This window comes from Geotrypetes seraphini, chromosome 3, assembly GCF_902459505.1.
Source record: "Geotrypetes seraphini chromosome 3, aGeoSer1.1, whole genome shotgun sequence".
NCBI lineage: Eukaryota > Metazoa > Chordata > Amphibia > Gymnophiona > Dermophiidae > Geotrypetes > Geotrypetes seraphini.
Window position 1 is genome coordinate 88,234,335 of NC_047086.1, and position 15,509 is coordinate 88,249,843.

Consider the following 15,509-nt stretch of genomic DNA (forward strand, 5'->3'; position numbering starts at 1 on the left):
AAACCAGGAGAGAACAGATCCATGGAATCCCAGTGAAGACAATATATCAAGGAGTAGGTGGTGACCAACAATGTCGAAAGCAGCAGATAGATCAAGAAGGATGGAGTAGAGACCATTGGAGACTTTAGCAAGGACAGTTTCTGTGGAATGGAGCGGGCAAAAGCCTGACTGCAGTGGGTCAAGAATAGCTTGACATGAAAGGAAGACCAGGCAATGGCAGTGAACAGCACATTCAATAGCTTGGATAAGAAGGGGAAGAGGGAGATGTGGGATCTAATGAGGGTTTTTTGAGGAGAGGTGTAACTAAGGCATGTTTGAAGACATTGGGAACAGTTGTAGTGGAGAGTAATAAGTTGAGGATATGACAGATAAGAGGGATGAAAGTGGGAGAGAGAGTGCCGAATAGGAAATTGGATCAGAGGAGTAGGTGGTGAGTTTGGAGAAGGAGAGAAGATGTGCTGTTTACTCTTCACTGATTTCAGAAAAGGAGGAAAAAGTGGCAAGGATTGCGGGGAGGTTGGCAGAAGGGACAGATGGAAAGGGGTGGGGGGAGGTGACCTGGTTGAGAACTGAAGATGAATCCTCTGTTATGTCCCTTCCGGATTCCATACGCTAGGTCAAGGGTGGGCAACTCCGGTCCTCGAGGGCCGGAACGCAGTCGGGTTTTTAGGATTTCCCCAATGAATATGCATGAGATCTATTTGCATGCACTGCTTTCAATGCATGGAAATCTTGAAAACCCAACTGGATTCCGGCCCTTGAGGACCGGAGTTGCCCACCCCTGCACTAGGTGTTCAATTCCAACTCGTAATCCGGGAGTTGCAGAAATCCAAACTCTTTTCTGAGTACATGCTCCACCCCCTTAGCCTGAGAGCTAGCAAACATATCCAGTTACAATTTCTGCAAGCAATCTGTGCAGAAGTCTTTTGCAGTTGCTCTGCTTATTTTTCGCTTAAAGTCCTTTTTCTCGGTGGTTTCAGTGTCATAAGACCCATTCCCAGTGGTCTCCTCTTGGGGGAAAGGACGCAGTCCCACGGTGCCGGACTGCTACTTCACAGAGAAACTCTAGTGGATCTGTGGAGCCAGCCTGTTGTGTGCCACTATTCCTAAACTCCGGGTCCCTGCCGCTGGGAGTTTACTTGCCTGTGACCTTGTCATGGGTTCAAGCGCAGGCTATATGTGTCTGGAGTGAAACCTACCCAGGTTTCAAGATGAGGCTGCCTTTCCCGTCCCCGACCGCATGGTGAGGATCCATGGGGGTCAGAGATCATAGTCAATGTCTGACCGGCTGGCAGTCCAAAGATCTTCCACTCTTGTCATTTGGAGAAGTTTCTAAGGCAGAAAAATCATTTTTCTCCATTCAGCTACTGTTTAAAATTGCTAACAGGCATGGCCTTCAAGACTGTGAGTACCCTCCACTATTTCCTATTGGAACTTCGGGGGTGACTTCTGGATCGTTTTAAAAGTCATTTTTCACAGTTTCTGAGGGTAGGGTTCAGGTCACCCACCTCCCCAGACCCCAAATCGCTATTTTTTTTAATTTTCGGTTTTATTTTATTTTTGCCGTTTTTGGGGCAAATCCGCTGGCAGCAGCCATTTTGGATTTTAAACAATCTTTTTTTTCTAAGTTTTATTTCTGCCTCAAAATCCCTCGATTTGATAAAGAATCATTTGGGATGGACTCCCCAGCCCCTAATCTGTTGAATGTGAACATTGATTGCGTTGGATTGGTGCCGGATCAGCGACCATGTACCACATGCCGTAGTGTGCCAGGGGAGGGGGCAGGAGCTTCGTACTTTTCCGCCTCTTGAGTACTCTTGTGCAGGGGAGACGGCCTGGGTCCTTGCCTTCCAAAGAAAATCTTGCCCAGAGGCCATCCTGGAACCTGGCGCAAAACACCTGCGTTCTGAGTCTGGGGACTCTTTTGGCGTGGTGCATATACCTCAACAGAGCCGTGCCATGGTTGCAGGGTGGGCCTTTTCACTGTATTTTATTTTTTCTCCTCTGAAAGGCGTATTCTTCAGACTCTGCTCGTTTGATGCAGCTGGCGGCCACATCTAGTCTGTTGCACCTGTGGCGGAGCTTCCTGTTCAGGAGCCCTTTTGTCTAGCTGTGGCAGTAGTTGCCATGCAGCTATTATGACTCTTCTGTTTCCTGCCAAGGCTTCTATTTTGGATCCAGCCGATGCCTTTGCTAGGACTGGTCACCTCGGCTGCCTTGAGTGTCTGCTTTGGGTGCTAACCCTTTTTTGCAGATTTTTAAGCAGGCTTCTGTCCGCCTTTTTTCTGCCGATGTTCTAAAAGAGCTTCATTTGGATTTTCCACCTTCCATTTCTCAGGCTTTGGTCATGGACCATTCTCCTGTGCCTTTTTTCCATTCTGTCCACAGCTCCTTGGTCTGGTCTCAGAATAATGTGATACCCCAAAAAGCTCTTTCTGACCTTCTACTGCTATGTCTAAGCTTTATCCCCTGGATCCTGATTTTCAGTAGGTTTTTGTACAGCCTAAACTAAACTAACTAAACTAAACCTTAGGTTTGTATACCGCATCATCTCTACATTCACAAAGCTTGACACGGTTAACAGGAGTTAGGTTAGAAAGGAACTCCAGAGGAGGGAAGGATGAAGAGGAAATTTAAAGGACTAGAATAATCAGAGAGGGAGGAAGAGTTACATTTTTGAGAATAACCAGGTTTTCATATGTTTACGGAAGAGTTGGAGGGAGCTCAGATTCCTAAGAGGTAAGGTTGTTCCAGAGCTCAGTGATTCTAAAAGGGAGGGAGGAACCTAGTTTTCCTACATGGGAGACGCCCTTTTAGAGAGGGAAAGGAGAGTTTCAGTTTTTGGGTGGATCTGGTGGAATTGGGGTTAGAGGAATTCCAAGAAAGAGGAATAAAGGGGGAGAGGATGCCGTGTAGGATCTTGAAAGTAAGGCAGGTACATTTGAAGTGGACTCTGGAGATTATCGGAAGCCAGTGGAGCTTGGACAAAAGCGATGAGAAGTGGTCGAATTTGCTTTTTGCGAGGTAGATTCTGCAATGGCGCAGGTTATCCAGTTAACAGCCCTCCCTAGTGATGAGGGAGTGAGGTTTAAGGACTTTCAGGAGTGCAGGGTGGATATTATGTCAATATTGTCCTTGTTCTAGTGCCATATTTAGGTATCAAAGCGGCAGCGGCTGCTTCCTTTATGGTGCGTGCCTATCATTCCGGCCTGTGGAATGCATCCTCTGTGGAGGTGCATGCCTGTCCTCCGCTGGTGGTTGTTGGTGTGGATTATGTGCCAGACTCTTTTCATGATTTCATTCGAGTTATTAGTACATTCTATGCTTCTGCAGTGTCTGCGCACCGGAATCTTTGGAGCACAGCTGGAGATTGAATGAGGATGTTAGAGCAAGAAGCCTAGAAATGTAGGAGTCTGAGGGGTCATCAGCATGGATGTTGAAATCACCAAGCATGAGGAAAAAAGATAAGGGTCTGAGAAAGAAGGAAAGCCAGGAGTCAAAGTCAGTGAGGAAAGAAGAGAGGGACTTAATGACTGCTACTCAGAGGGGTAGAGGAGCAAATAGACTGATGGAGTGGACTTCAAAGGAGAGAGAGCAGTGAGATTGAAGTGGAAGGAGGAGTTGATATCTACAAGATGGCAAAAGTGCCCAACACCACCTCCTTGACCAATTGAATGAGATGTATGTGAGAAAAGGTAGCCTCCATGACACAGGCAACAGTTGAAGCAGTGTCTTCAGGGCAGATCCAAGGGTTAATGTTTCATTATATGCATCCAGACTATTCTCTACAGATGTCAGAAGCACTTAGATTTCAAAAGGTTAATGGGTTCTATTGTTATTCTGCAGAGTAAAGCTCAGGCCCTATGAAGAGATATGATGTCATGGATAGTGGGGTATCTCTGGCAGACTCTATGAAGTGTGGATAAGTGGGGTCACCAGAGCAAGACACAAAATGGTGAGAGGGAAGCACAGAGATGACAACCTTTCTATCTAATCATGCTAAGTCTGTATTTCTTGATCTTCTGTAATCTCAGCATGAATCCTGTGCCTGTAAGATGTCATGCCTCCCCTCTTTGACCTGATCTCTCGCTGTAGAATCTTTTCTGGAATTCATTTTCTCTTATCTTTTCCACTGGCAGCACATCATGTCCGAACCTGAGGAGATCACCACAATGTCTGGTCAGAAGCTACCGTTGAAGATGTCTGTGGACTATATTTCTTTCTCTGCTCACACAGATTACCAGCAAACCAGCGAGTTCATTCGTGCCTTGAAACCACCACATGTGGTAAGTTTCCAGGTCTTGCTTGTCCTGCCTTCCCCTCCCTGCGTGGTCACACTGGATGTTCTGATATCCACAGCAGGTTCTGGGTTGGAGAGAAAGCTTCCTGTAAGGTTTGTCCCACTATGCTAATCTAGTCCAAGGAGGCTCTGGGAGTATATGAGCTTTATCTTCTGAATCTGAGCACACTATTACCCAGCCTGCCAAAATTCATAGTCTACCAGGTCATAACTGAGATTTCTGCCACAGCATATATGAGGCTCACAGGAGGTATTGGTAAAGAAATGTGTGTGAAGAAATATGCATGCATTTGTAGGTTAGTTACATCTTAGAGCAGGGGTGGGTAACCTTTCTATACAGAGGGCCTAATGAATATCAGTACTGTGGGCCGCACACATATAATTCACTGCCACAAAATGCAAATGTGGTGACTGAATGAACATAAATTATTACCAGAATGGTCTGTTACTGTATACTTCTGTCTTATCCTTCAACAGTTCCACTAACAACTCTGGTTAATGACATTTGTGCAAACTATTTTCTGTGTGTATATACCATGGACCAGATAAAATTCTATGGCGGGCCAGATGTTGTACACCCCTATTTTAGAGTGAGGCTATTAACCATTATTTTAAAGTTGGATTTAATATTGTTATCATATTTTAAAAAGTGTGGCAAGGAAAAACAATGGGATGAGAGAGATTCAGAGTGCAAGCGTACCAGTCTAATTATGCCTTGCCTTCACAGATACTAGTACACGGGGAGCAGAATGAGATGGCTCGGCTGAAAGCAGCAGTGATTCGAGAATATGAAGATAATGATGAGGTCCACATAGAAGTGCATAATCCAAGGAACACTGAAGCTGTTACCTTAAACTTCAGGGGAGAAAAACTGGCTAAGGTACAGGGTTAACACTTTTTCATTGATTGTGATCTTTCAGTGCTGTCTCTTTTGCAACCCACCATAGTGCGTGCAGGTCTGGCAGGTGGATGAATTGCTAGAGAGATGTCAGACCCACACACAGAGAGAGGAGAGGAAGGGAGAGTTCAACTGCAGGTGACACCTGTCTTTGGGAAGCCCTGGGCATTTTGCCGGGTTTGCTGAATACCAGCTACACCCCTGCATTACCTGACATTCTACTGATAAAAGATTAACATAACTCTGGTTTTCTACCTCCTCTTTGTTTCTGCTCCTAGCCAGTAGGACTACATCATCTTTCTACTCTCTTGAATATTCCCATTTCTAATGGTAACTTTTAGGAAGGTTTAGTCTTGACTAATTTTAATTGTGATAATCCTTTGAATTTTAATGTTAATTGTGTTAAACCCATAGTTCTTTTTGTCTTTCTCTTTTGTGCTCATATGTAGGCTTAACTTTTGCCTTATAGTGCAAACACAGGGAAAAAGTATCTGTTCAATATATTCCACTTTTATCTTCCTCTTCATTAAACTCAGCTTCCTCCTTACGAGTTCCCTTTCCTCATCCTCTTTTTACTGTATAATCTAAAGAGTTTTATTCCCCATCTTCTCTGATTGAACATCAAAGCCTTTGCTAGTCTATTGACCCTTCCTGCCTCCTGATTTCTCCTTGTGATTTTTGCTTGTCTTCTCTTGTTTCTGCTTTCTGAATACTAGGCCTTGCTGTTTTCCTCTTAGTTCTTTGGTGAAGCAAGATTCTTTGTTTTCTTCCCCTCACTAGTGTCTCTAGCAGATTCTAATCCATTTTAAAGAAACTGTCAAGTCATTAAAGCCATTTTGATTTTGTGAGTTATACTTTCCTCCATCATCAGGATTTTTCTGGAAATAAGTTATACCTTTTATTTATGTTTTTGGGAACAGGTTATGGGTGTGTTGGCTGACAAGAAGCCAGAACAGGGGCAGCGAATTTCAGGAATACTCGTGAAGCGGAACTTTAACTATCACATACTGTCTCCATGTGATCTCTCCAGTGAGTAAAAGACAGATATCCTTACAATTATGGCCTGGACTTATATTTTTAATAATAATGGAGAAAAAGCATTAGTGTGTTTGAAACTGATGAATCTGTGTAGCAGTATCGCAGGAGATTGACTTTGTTCCAGTTGGAAGCGTGGGTTGTTATTTTTTCCATCGAATAATTAATAGTCCCTGATAGCCAAAAGAGCTGTTCTGAATCTATCGTTATAGTGATATTACTCTTGTATAAAATTCACAGCTTGTATTTTCATTTCTTCTTTATAGTTTCTCTGAATTGTTTTCCTTGTGAACCGTATCACTGTTCTCTGTAATGCTGTTTCTTTAGCACTCTCCAGACCGGTAGAGGTTAATCTTACAAGCGGGTATACAGTATATCTCATCATGACCAGCAGGTGGAGACTGAAACAAAACTGTGGAATAGTGCATAAGAGATACCTTCCCCTATTCCTATCAGTCTTCTTTCAGTCTTCAGCAGGTATGAGTGAGCTGTACCCATCTCCCTTGATAGGGCTGTTGGAATTTGTTTAGGGTTTCTAGTCCCCGTTTTTGTCCGGATTGAGCTTGGGTGGGCCCTATTTGGGGGTCCGTCCATCTGACCTTGCGGGTCTCATGCTGGGTCCCTTCCTCCACCTCCCCACATTTTTTTAGAGGAGCCTCAGCAGTAAGCCTGTGGAGTCTGTTCTGTAAAAAAAAAAAAATCCTGAGGTAGTGCCGGTCTGAAGGGTTGCTTTCCCTTTAACTATGCTGTAAATTACTTTATTTTTTTGACTAACTGGCACTTTTCTAGCTAGGTCATGTATGGACCAAATGAGCACTTCTCAGGGGAAGTGGTGTACAATTTGGTCCCGATGCGAGGCACTCGCCGCCGGACTAAAAACAGCTCTTCGGGCCGGTGCGATCGTGGAGCTCCATTGGCAGAGGCTGCAGGTGTCCAGGGCTCCCTGGCCATAGTGCCTCGCAAGTCGGCAGGAAGCAGTGGGGAAGTCCGGTCTTCCTCCACTGCCCCCGAAGGGATTCCCTTTCAGATGATTTTTGTTAACAGCTGATGCCGGCTTGCCTGCTTTAGTGGCTAGGTCATTTCAGGTTTCCCAGGGCCTATAGTGGCTGGGAAACCTGAAATGACCTAGCTTGGACGAGGGAGGAGAAAGAGGGGATACCAAAGGAGAAAAGGGAGGCAAAGCCACAAGGAGTGCGGAGGGACCCCGAACCGCCTGAAAATAGGCTCTACACAAAGAAAAAATTAAATCAGGTGAAAACCCCCCAGGGATCCCATGGGACTCCCTGCCACAGCAGGGGGACCCAGCTGAAACCTGCCCCCTGTTTTTCCAATACAGGGAGGAGGTCACCTGAGGTTGCAGACAAAATGGAGGGGCGAAGTTCTCACCAAAAATAACCCTTTGGTTCTGGTGGGTGCCAGGCTGTGCAAATTTTTTTCCCAAGTGGGCCAAAATCACATCTGATTAGTGAGTCCTGGATGTGGTGTGGGATGGTTATGCTCTGGAGTTTGCCCGCTCTCTGCCAGATCATTTTCTAGCCTCTCCGTGTCAGGCGGCATGGAAGACGCAGGCCTTTTGCCAGACCCTTCAACGCTTGCTAGATCTCAAAACAGTTGTTCCAGTGCCCTCTCAGGAGTGCGGCACCGGCAGTTACTCGATTTACTTTGTGGTGCCCAAGAAGGAGGGGACCTATCAGCTTATCCTAGATTTAACAGGGGTCAACCGGGCTCTCAGAATTCCCTTTTTTTGCATGGAAACACTGTGGTCTGTCATTTTAGCGGTTCAGCCGGGGGAGTTCCTGACTTCTCTCGAACTGACAGAGGACTACTTGCATGTTCCCATGTGGGCCTCCCATCAGCGCTTCCTTTGCTTTGCGATCTTGGATCAGCACTATCAGTTCTGTGTGCTTCCCTTTGGCCTGGCCACGGCTCCCTGGATGTTCACCAAGGTGTTGGTGGTCATCATGGCTGCCTTGCGGACAGAGGGCATTCTGGTGCATCCCTACCTGGATGACTGATTGATTCAGGCGAAGTAGTTGCAGGAGAGCACCCGGGTTACGGCTCGGGTGAGGGAGTTTCTCCAGTTGCTGGGATGGGTGGTCATCCTTTCCAAGAGTCGGTTGGTCCCATCTCAATGTCTGGAGTACCTTGGGGTTCTGTTTGACACCTCCTTGGGGAAGGTCTTCCTTCCAGAGGCCCGGGTAAGCAAATTGCAATCTCAGATTCACCTCTTTATGGCTTCCCGGTGTCCTCTGGAGGAAATCCTGCGCCCGGTTTTGGAGTCGATGGTGGCTTCCCTAGACATAGTGAGGTGGGCTCGGGCTCTCATGCGTCCTCTTCAGTTTGCTGTGCTCCGGAGGTGGTCGCCCCAGAAGTACATTTTGGATCTCCCTGTTCCTCTGCGAGGCTTGGCGCGCTGCAGTCTTCGCTGGTGGCTCCAGACCTCTCATCTTGTTCAGGGGACGAGTCTGGATCAACCACAGTGGACGGTGCTTCTCACGGATGGCAGTCTCCTCGGTTGGGGAGCTCAGTGTCTCGGTCACTCACCTCAGGGCACCTGGTCCACAGAGGAGGCGTCCTGGTCGATCATTGTGTTGGAGACCAGAGCCATCCATATGGCGCTGTTAGCCTTCCGCTCCTTGTCAGGCAAGTCAGTCCGAGTTCTATCGGACAATGCCATGGTAGTGGCTTATGTCAATTGTCAGGGAGGATCAAGAGCACTCAGGTAGCACAGGATGCAGCTCTGCTCATGGTCTGGGCAGAGTCCCACCTTCAGGACATCTCAGCCTCCCACATAGCCAGAGTGGAGAATGTTCAGGCGAACTTCTTCAGTCGTCACGTGCTGGATCCTGGAGAGTGGTGTCTCAGCCCGGTGGCCTTTCAGTTGATAGTGCAGTCTTGGGGGTCAGCCCCTGATGGCTACGAGTGTCAACGTCAAACTGCCCCGCTTCTTCAGTCATCGTAGAGACGGTCAGGCCGAGGGTCTGGATGCTCTCGTTCAACCATGGCCAACGGAGGGGCTATTGTATGTGTTCCCTCCATGGCCATTAGTGGGCAGAATTCTTCTCTGCATCATTCGCCATCCGGGTCTCGTGGCTCTGGATTGGCCTCAACATCCTTGGTATGCGGATCTAGTGAGGCATCTGGTGGCGGATCCTCTTCCTTTGCCTTTCTTGGACGACCTTCTGACACGGTGTCCCATTCCAATGTTTGATCCAGGTCCCTTCTGTCTTACGGCTCGGCTCTTGCAAGGGGTCACGTAGGTAAGAAGGGGTATTCAGATAAAGTGATCTCAACTCTCTTGGGGTCCCGGAGGCTATTTGAGGAGTGGTGTGATGTGTGTGGAGTGGTCTCTTTTTGCGCTTCCCTGCCTAACATCTTAGAGTTCTTACAGGATGGCCTGGATAGGGGACTGGCTTGGTCTTCTCTCCGGGTTCAGCTTGCAGCCTTATCAGCCTTTCGTAGATTGTTGAAAGGTCAGCGTTTTACTGCCATTCCTGATGTGATTTGCTTCTTGTGGGTGGCCAAATTGCTCAAGCCTCCTGTACGACCCTCTGTTCCATCTTGGGATCTGAATCTGGTTCTGTCAGTGCCTGTGCGCCCTCTTTTTGAACCATTGGACGACTGCTCTTTGAATGACCTTACTCTTAAAGCGGTCTTCTTGGTGGCCATTACTTCAGCTAGACGTGTTTCTGAGCTGCAGGTTTTCTCTTGGAATTTTCTAGGGAGCGGGTTGCCTTGAGGCCTGTTCCTTCTTTTCTGCCAAAGGTAGTTTCTCCTTTTCATGTCAATTAGGCCATGGTCCTCCCAGTGTTGGGTAGTCGGGAGGGATCTTCTGAGCAGAAGCAGTTGCGCAAGTTAGATGTCGGTCAGGTTCTTCACTCTTATGTGCAGAGGACCCAGGAGATCCGGAACTCGGATCATCTCTTTGTCCTTCTAGCGGGTCCTCGTAAGGGGGATGGCGCTTCTAATGATACTATTGCTCGCTGGATCAAGGAGACTATTGCTTCCGCTTATTTTCTGAAGAAGAAGCCTGTTCCAGAATTTCTCCAGGCTCATTCCACTAAGGGTCAGGCAGCTTCTTGGGCTGAGTCTTCGCTAGGGCCTCCATTTGTAAGGCTGCGGTTTGGTCTTCTTTGCATTCATTTGTCAGACACTACCGGGTAGACGTTCAGGCGCTTCGGGTTGTGGTGTTCGGTGAGCATGTTCTGGTGTTGGCCCTTTGGGGGTCCCACCCACGACGGGGACTGCTTTGGTACGTCCCGCTTATAAGATTAACCTCTACAGGTCTGAAGAGTACTAAAGAAGGAGAAATTAGGTTCTTACCTGCTAATTTACTTTCTTTTAGCTTCTCCAGACTGGTAGAGAACCCCACCCTGTCTATTGTGGCATTGTTATGGCTGTTGTACGGGCAGTGTTTGGTTTTTGCTACGGGTTCTAGTATTTTTCCAGGGCCGGGGAGAATTGAAGAACAGCGGCTGTGGCTCGGCTGGCTTAGCTGGCGAGCAGTGGGGACATTTTCTTCCTGGGATCTCTCCTTTGCATTTTCCAGCAGCTTTTGGGTTTATTAGTTATTACTCCTGTTCGGAGTATTGTTTATTTCTGTTTCAAGTCATTAGTTCTTCTTGGCTATTCGGCAGACTGATAGGAATAGGGGAAGGTACTTCTTATGTACTATTCCACAGTTTTTTTTCAGTCTCCACCTGCAGGTCATGATGAGATATATATATACCTGTTTGTAAGATTAACCTCTGGAGAAGCTAAAAGAAAGTAAATTAGCAAGTAAGAACCTAATTTTTCCTTTTAGTGCCTCCAATGAGCTTGTGCAATCAGCTTATGTGGTTAATTTACCAAATCAGTTAGGCTGACACCTAAATTATAGGCACATATTTAATCTTTTTACACTAGTATTCTATGAAACAAAATAGGCACCTACAGGACCACATAGATGCTATGTTTTTCAGAACTCAAATCCCAGAATCCCAACACCACTTTTAACTTTTATATAGTTTATAGTTTATTCAAATTTTTGATTAAACGCCTTTTCGATACTACAAAGCGTTGTACAAAGTAAAAAGTATTAACATTTAACAAAAATGACAGTTAAACATACTTTCCTTTAATAAACTACAAGACTACAGACCGTACAAACTGGGTAAATGTTGACCCGTAGGCCATAGAAACATAAGGAAAAGAGGGAAGAAATACACTTGTAATAGAAAAGTGAGGAACATATAAGGGAAAGACACTTAGGAACTGGGGAGCAGTATAAAATTAATAGTTAAGGGAAAGTAGTTCAGTTAAAAGCATCTTTAAAAAGAAAGCACTTTAAATTGCTTTTAAAATTTTTTAGGTTTTTTTCCATTTTTATATACAAAGGGAGAGCGTTCCAGATTGTAGGGGCTGTAACAGAAAACGTGGAAGTGCGGCGCGTGCCAATGATTTTTAAAGAGGGAATATTAAGGTTATATTGAGAGATGGATCTTAAAGTTCTTGGGGGGTCATATGGAATCAGAAGTCTATCTATAAAAGCTGGTGTGTTGGTCTGCATTGTTTTAAATGCCAGAAGAGCGATTTTATAAGTTACCCTGTGTGAGACTGGTAACCAGTGGGCCTTTTGAAGCAAAGGGGTAACATGATCGTATTTTTTTGCTCCCGAGATTATTTTAATGGCCGTATTTTGAATAAGCTGCAAGCGTTTTAAATCTTTGTGAAAGATACCGTTTAGTAGAGAGTTACAATAATCCATTTTTGAAATTACTAGTGAATGAATCAGAATGTTAAGGGAATTAATATCTAAAAGAGGGGCCAGTGATCTAATCATTCTTAATTTATAATAACAACTTTTTACTATTGCACTTATTTGAGGACGGAATGTTAGCTTATTGTCAATTAAAACACCTAAAATTTTTGTAGTTGAAATTAATGGAAGTGGAATATTTTCAATTATGATTGGAGATATTAATTGATCTCCCTCTTTTCCGGAGAAAAGGAGAGTATTTGTTTTTAGAATGTTTAAAGAAAGCTTGTTTGTGTTTAACCATTCGTGGACTTTACTTAATTTTTGGTTAATTGCCTGAAATCTCGGTTTGATTATTCGGGTTAAGGGGGTGCAGTAATTGTAGGTCGTCAGCATAAGCGTACACCGTAAATCCTATTAATTGACAGAGGGTCAAAAGCGGAGCTAAATAGATATTAAATAATAAGGGAGATAAAATAGAGCCTTGTGGTATGCCAAATTTTGAATGATAGGATTTAGATTCTAAATTCTTAAAATATACTGATGAAGTTCTATCAGAAAAGTAAGAACGAAACCACTCAAGAGCTTGATCTGCTACTCCGATAGAAAAAAGACGTTGCAATAAGAGATGATGATCAATGGTATCGAATGCTGCAGCAAGATCTAAAGAAATTAATAAAACGGATTTGTGATGATCCAAATAGTAATTTATAGATGTTGTGAGACCGAGTAGTGAATACTCTGGAATGATTTGTACGGAACCCTGTTTGGTTGGGGTGAAGTATGTGCGTTTTTTCAACAAAATCTGCCAATTGTTGAAACACAATTTTTTCAGTTAATTTAGATAAAAATGGTAAATTTGCAATTGGGCGATAGTTGGAGCAATTGTCAATATTATTTTTTGAATCCTTAATGATTGGAGATATAATGGAATGTTTCCAGTCTGATGGGATATTGGCTGAAGACAAACAATTATGAATAATTGAAAGAATATATGGCCCAAAGACTGTAAAATGTCGTTTGAAAAAAAAAGGAGGAATTGGTTCTATTTTTGAGTCTTTAATGTTAATACAGTGTAATATATTTTCAATAGTTTTTAACGATGGAAGGAGAAAATTAGATAGAGTAGTGTGAAATTTCTGAGTCTTAGTTATTGAATTATCAATTTCAGCCAGATTAGGTAAGTTAGTAACATTAGTTGTTTTGGCAATGATTTTTGATCTAATTGAAGTAATTTTTTCTTGAAAATAATTTGATAATGCTTGAGCTGTTGGAGATTCATCAGTTGAACTTATTTTATCATTTTTGAATGCTGTTAATTGTTTGAGAATTTTGAACAAGGTAGATGAATTATTAGTCTGAGAAATTTGTTTAGTATAAAATTTTTTCTTAGTGATATTAATAGATTGTCGATAATGATGTGAATAATTTTTATAATTGTTTAAGTTTTCCTGGGTAGGATTAGAACGCCACTTGCGTTCCAATGAACGCGTTTGTTGTTTAAGTAGACCTAAAGAAGCGTTAAACCATGGGTTTCTTAATTTTTTTGAGGAAATTTTCCTTGTTACTAATGGAGCTATTTCATCTAATAAAGATTTACAGGCCTTGTTCCACGTGGAAATTTGTTTTGCCAGAGATTCAGTACTAAATTTTTCTAAGTCAATATTAAATGCTGATGGGATTCGTGCGTGATCTATGTGTTGAAAATCTCTTACTTGAATATTTTTCGGGGCTGGAACAGTTGACGTAAAAGATGGCAGTGAAACTTTAGTTTGAATCAAGAAGTGATCAGACCATGGGACTTGGCTTGAAATTGGTTGAGAAAAATTGGAACTTAATCTAGTGGGAACAAGGATCGCGTCCAATGTATGACCATAGGTGTGGGTTGGGCCCGAGTTTAAAATTGTAAAACTGAGATCATTAATATGTGTTAGCAAATCAGATGTAATTGGATTAGAGGTATCGTCAAAGTGAACGTTAAAGTCACCTAATAGAAGTGGAATTTGTGAAGTGGTCGAGAAGTCGGAAATTATGGATAGTAGATGAGTTAACACTAACTGATTAATTGGCGGAGGGATATATAATAATAATAGATCTATTTTTGGCCTCGTGTTAATTTTGACTTGTATAGATTCAATTGTATTGTTGATTTGTGGTAATTCGACTACAGCAGATAAACATGATTTAAAAATTATTGCTAATCCACCGCCTTTTTTTCCTACACGATGGTTATATTTGTAGTTGTAACCTTGAGGACTAGCATAGGAAAGATAAGCCTCGTCTCCCTCGGATAGCCATGTGTCTGTAATACAGAGAATATCTAAAGCATGTTCGGTTATTAGATCTTTTAACACGTGATGCTTGCTGCGCAACGAACGAACATTAATCATAGCAATGTTAAGCGAATTAGGTGAAGGAACAGCTCGAATAGTTAAAGTGTGCTTGTTTTCTAATATAATCTGGTTCCGAGGGTTGTGGTTTGTTCTAGAAGCTATTGTAGGGGGTCTATGGCCCCAATGAACTGGAATTGAGGCAGACTTTGGATCCATTGAAGTTTTTAAGACAGCTAAGCTATAAAATATAATTAAAAAAGAAAAGACTTTAAAAAGATTATTTGCGTTGAAGAATTTAAAAGCAAGTTTTGTAAATATAATTACAAAAAGATAAAAATTATAAGGAAATAACCAGTATTGCCCCCAACTTTGCACCCAAAGTTGCGCATTAAGGAGCAGGACTTGCTCCTTATTCGCGCTCCTTTGGCGTGCGCCGCAAGTGGGGAAGAATTTATATTCATGTACCGGCTGGCAGGTGGGCGTGTCCAGCGGGCTGCTGCTGTGCGGCGGCGATTCAAGATGGTGGGGGAAGAGCTAATAAAAAGCAAAGGAAAATAAAGTATAAACACTAAACAAAATAATCCAAGGCAAACAATAAGTAAACAGAAAAAGATAAGTTAAACCAAGCAACCATGCTAAGTGTTACGTGAGTTAGAAGACAGCAATAACTTAAGTATAATTAAAATTAACTCTAAGACAATTCTAAAACTTTTCAGGTTAAATAAAATATTCAGGTTAAGTAATTAACGAAAGAATAAAAAACAGACAGGCAATCCTCGCTTGTTGTGGTTTCCTAGTTACCATTAACTTACAGTTACAGCGTGGTGGTTCAAGTATTGAGCTGTGAGGCATGCAGGAGAGAGGTTCTTTGCTAATAACAAAAAATAAGTGCTTGTATTATATAATAAAAATATTTCCTTAAGCAGGGTGAGCGTGCGCCGCAAGTGGGGAAGAATTTATATTCATGTACCGGCTGGCAGGTGGGCGTGTGCAGCGGGCCGCCGCTGTGCGGCGGCGATTCAAGATGGTGGGGGAAGAGCGGCTGGCAGGTGGGCGTGTTTAGCGGGCCGCCGCTGTGCGGCGGCGATTCAAGATGGTGGGGGAAGAGAGTTACAGCATGGTGGTTCAAGTATTGAGCTGTGAGGCATGCAGGAGAGAGGTTCTTTGCTAATAACAAAAAATAAGTGCTTGTATTATATAATAAAA

General features: G+C 43.6%; 1 protein-coding gene across 1 annotated transcript in view; it reads left to right on the plus strand.

Moving 5' to 3' along the window:
* Positions 1-15,509, plus strand: part of CPSF3 (cleavage and polyadenylation specific factor 3) — an 89,508-nt gene that overhangs the window by 22,825 nt on the left and 51,174 nt on the right. The window contains exons 10-12 of the mRNA XM_033936966.1: positions 4,140-4,286; positions 5,028-5,180; positions 6,119-6,227. Coding sequence (XP_033792857.1) covers positions 4,140-4,286; positions 5,028-5,180; positions 6,119-6,227 — 409 coding nt within the window. The remainder of the gene's footprint in view (positions 1-4,139; positions 4,287-5,027; positions 5,181-6,118; positions 6,228-15,509) is intronic.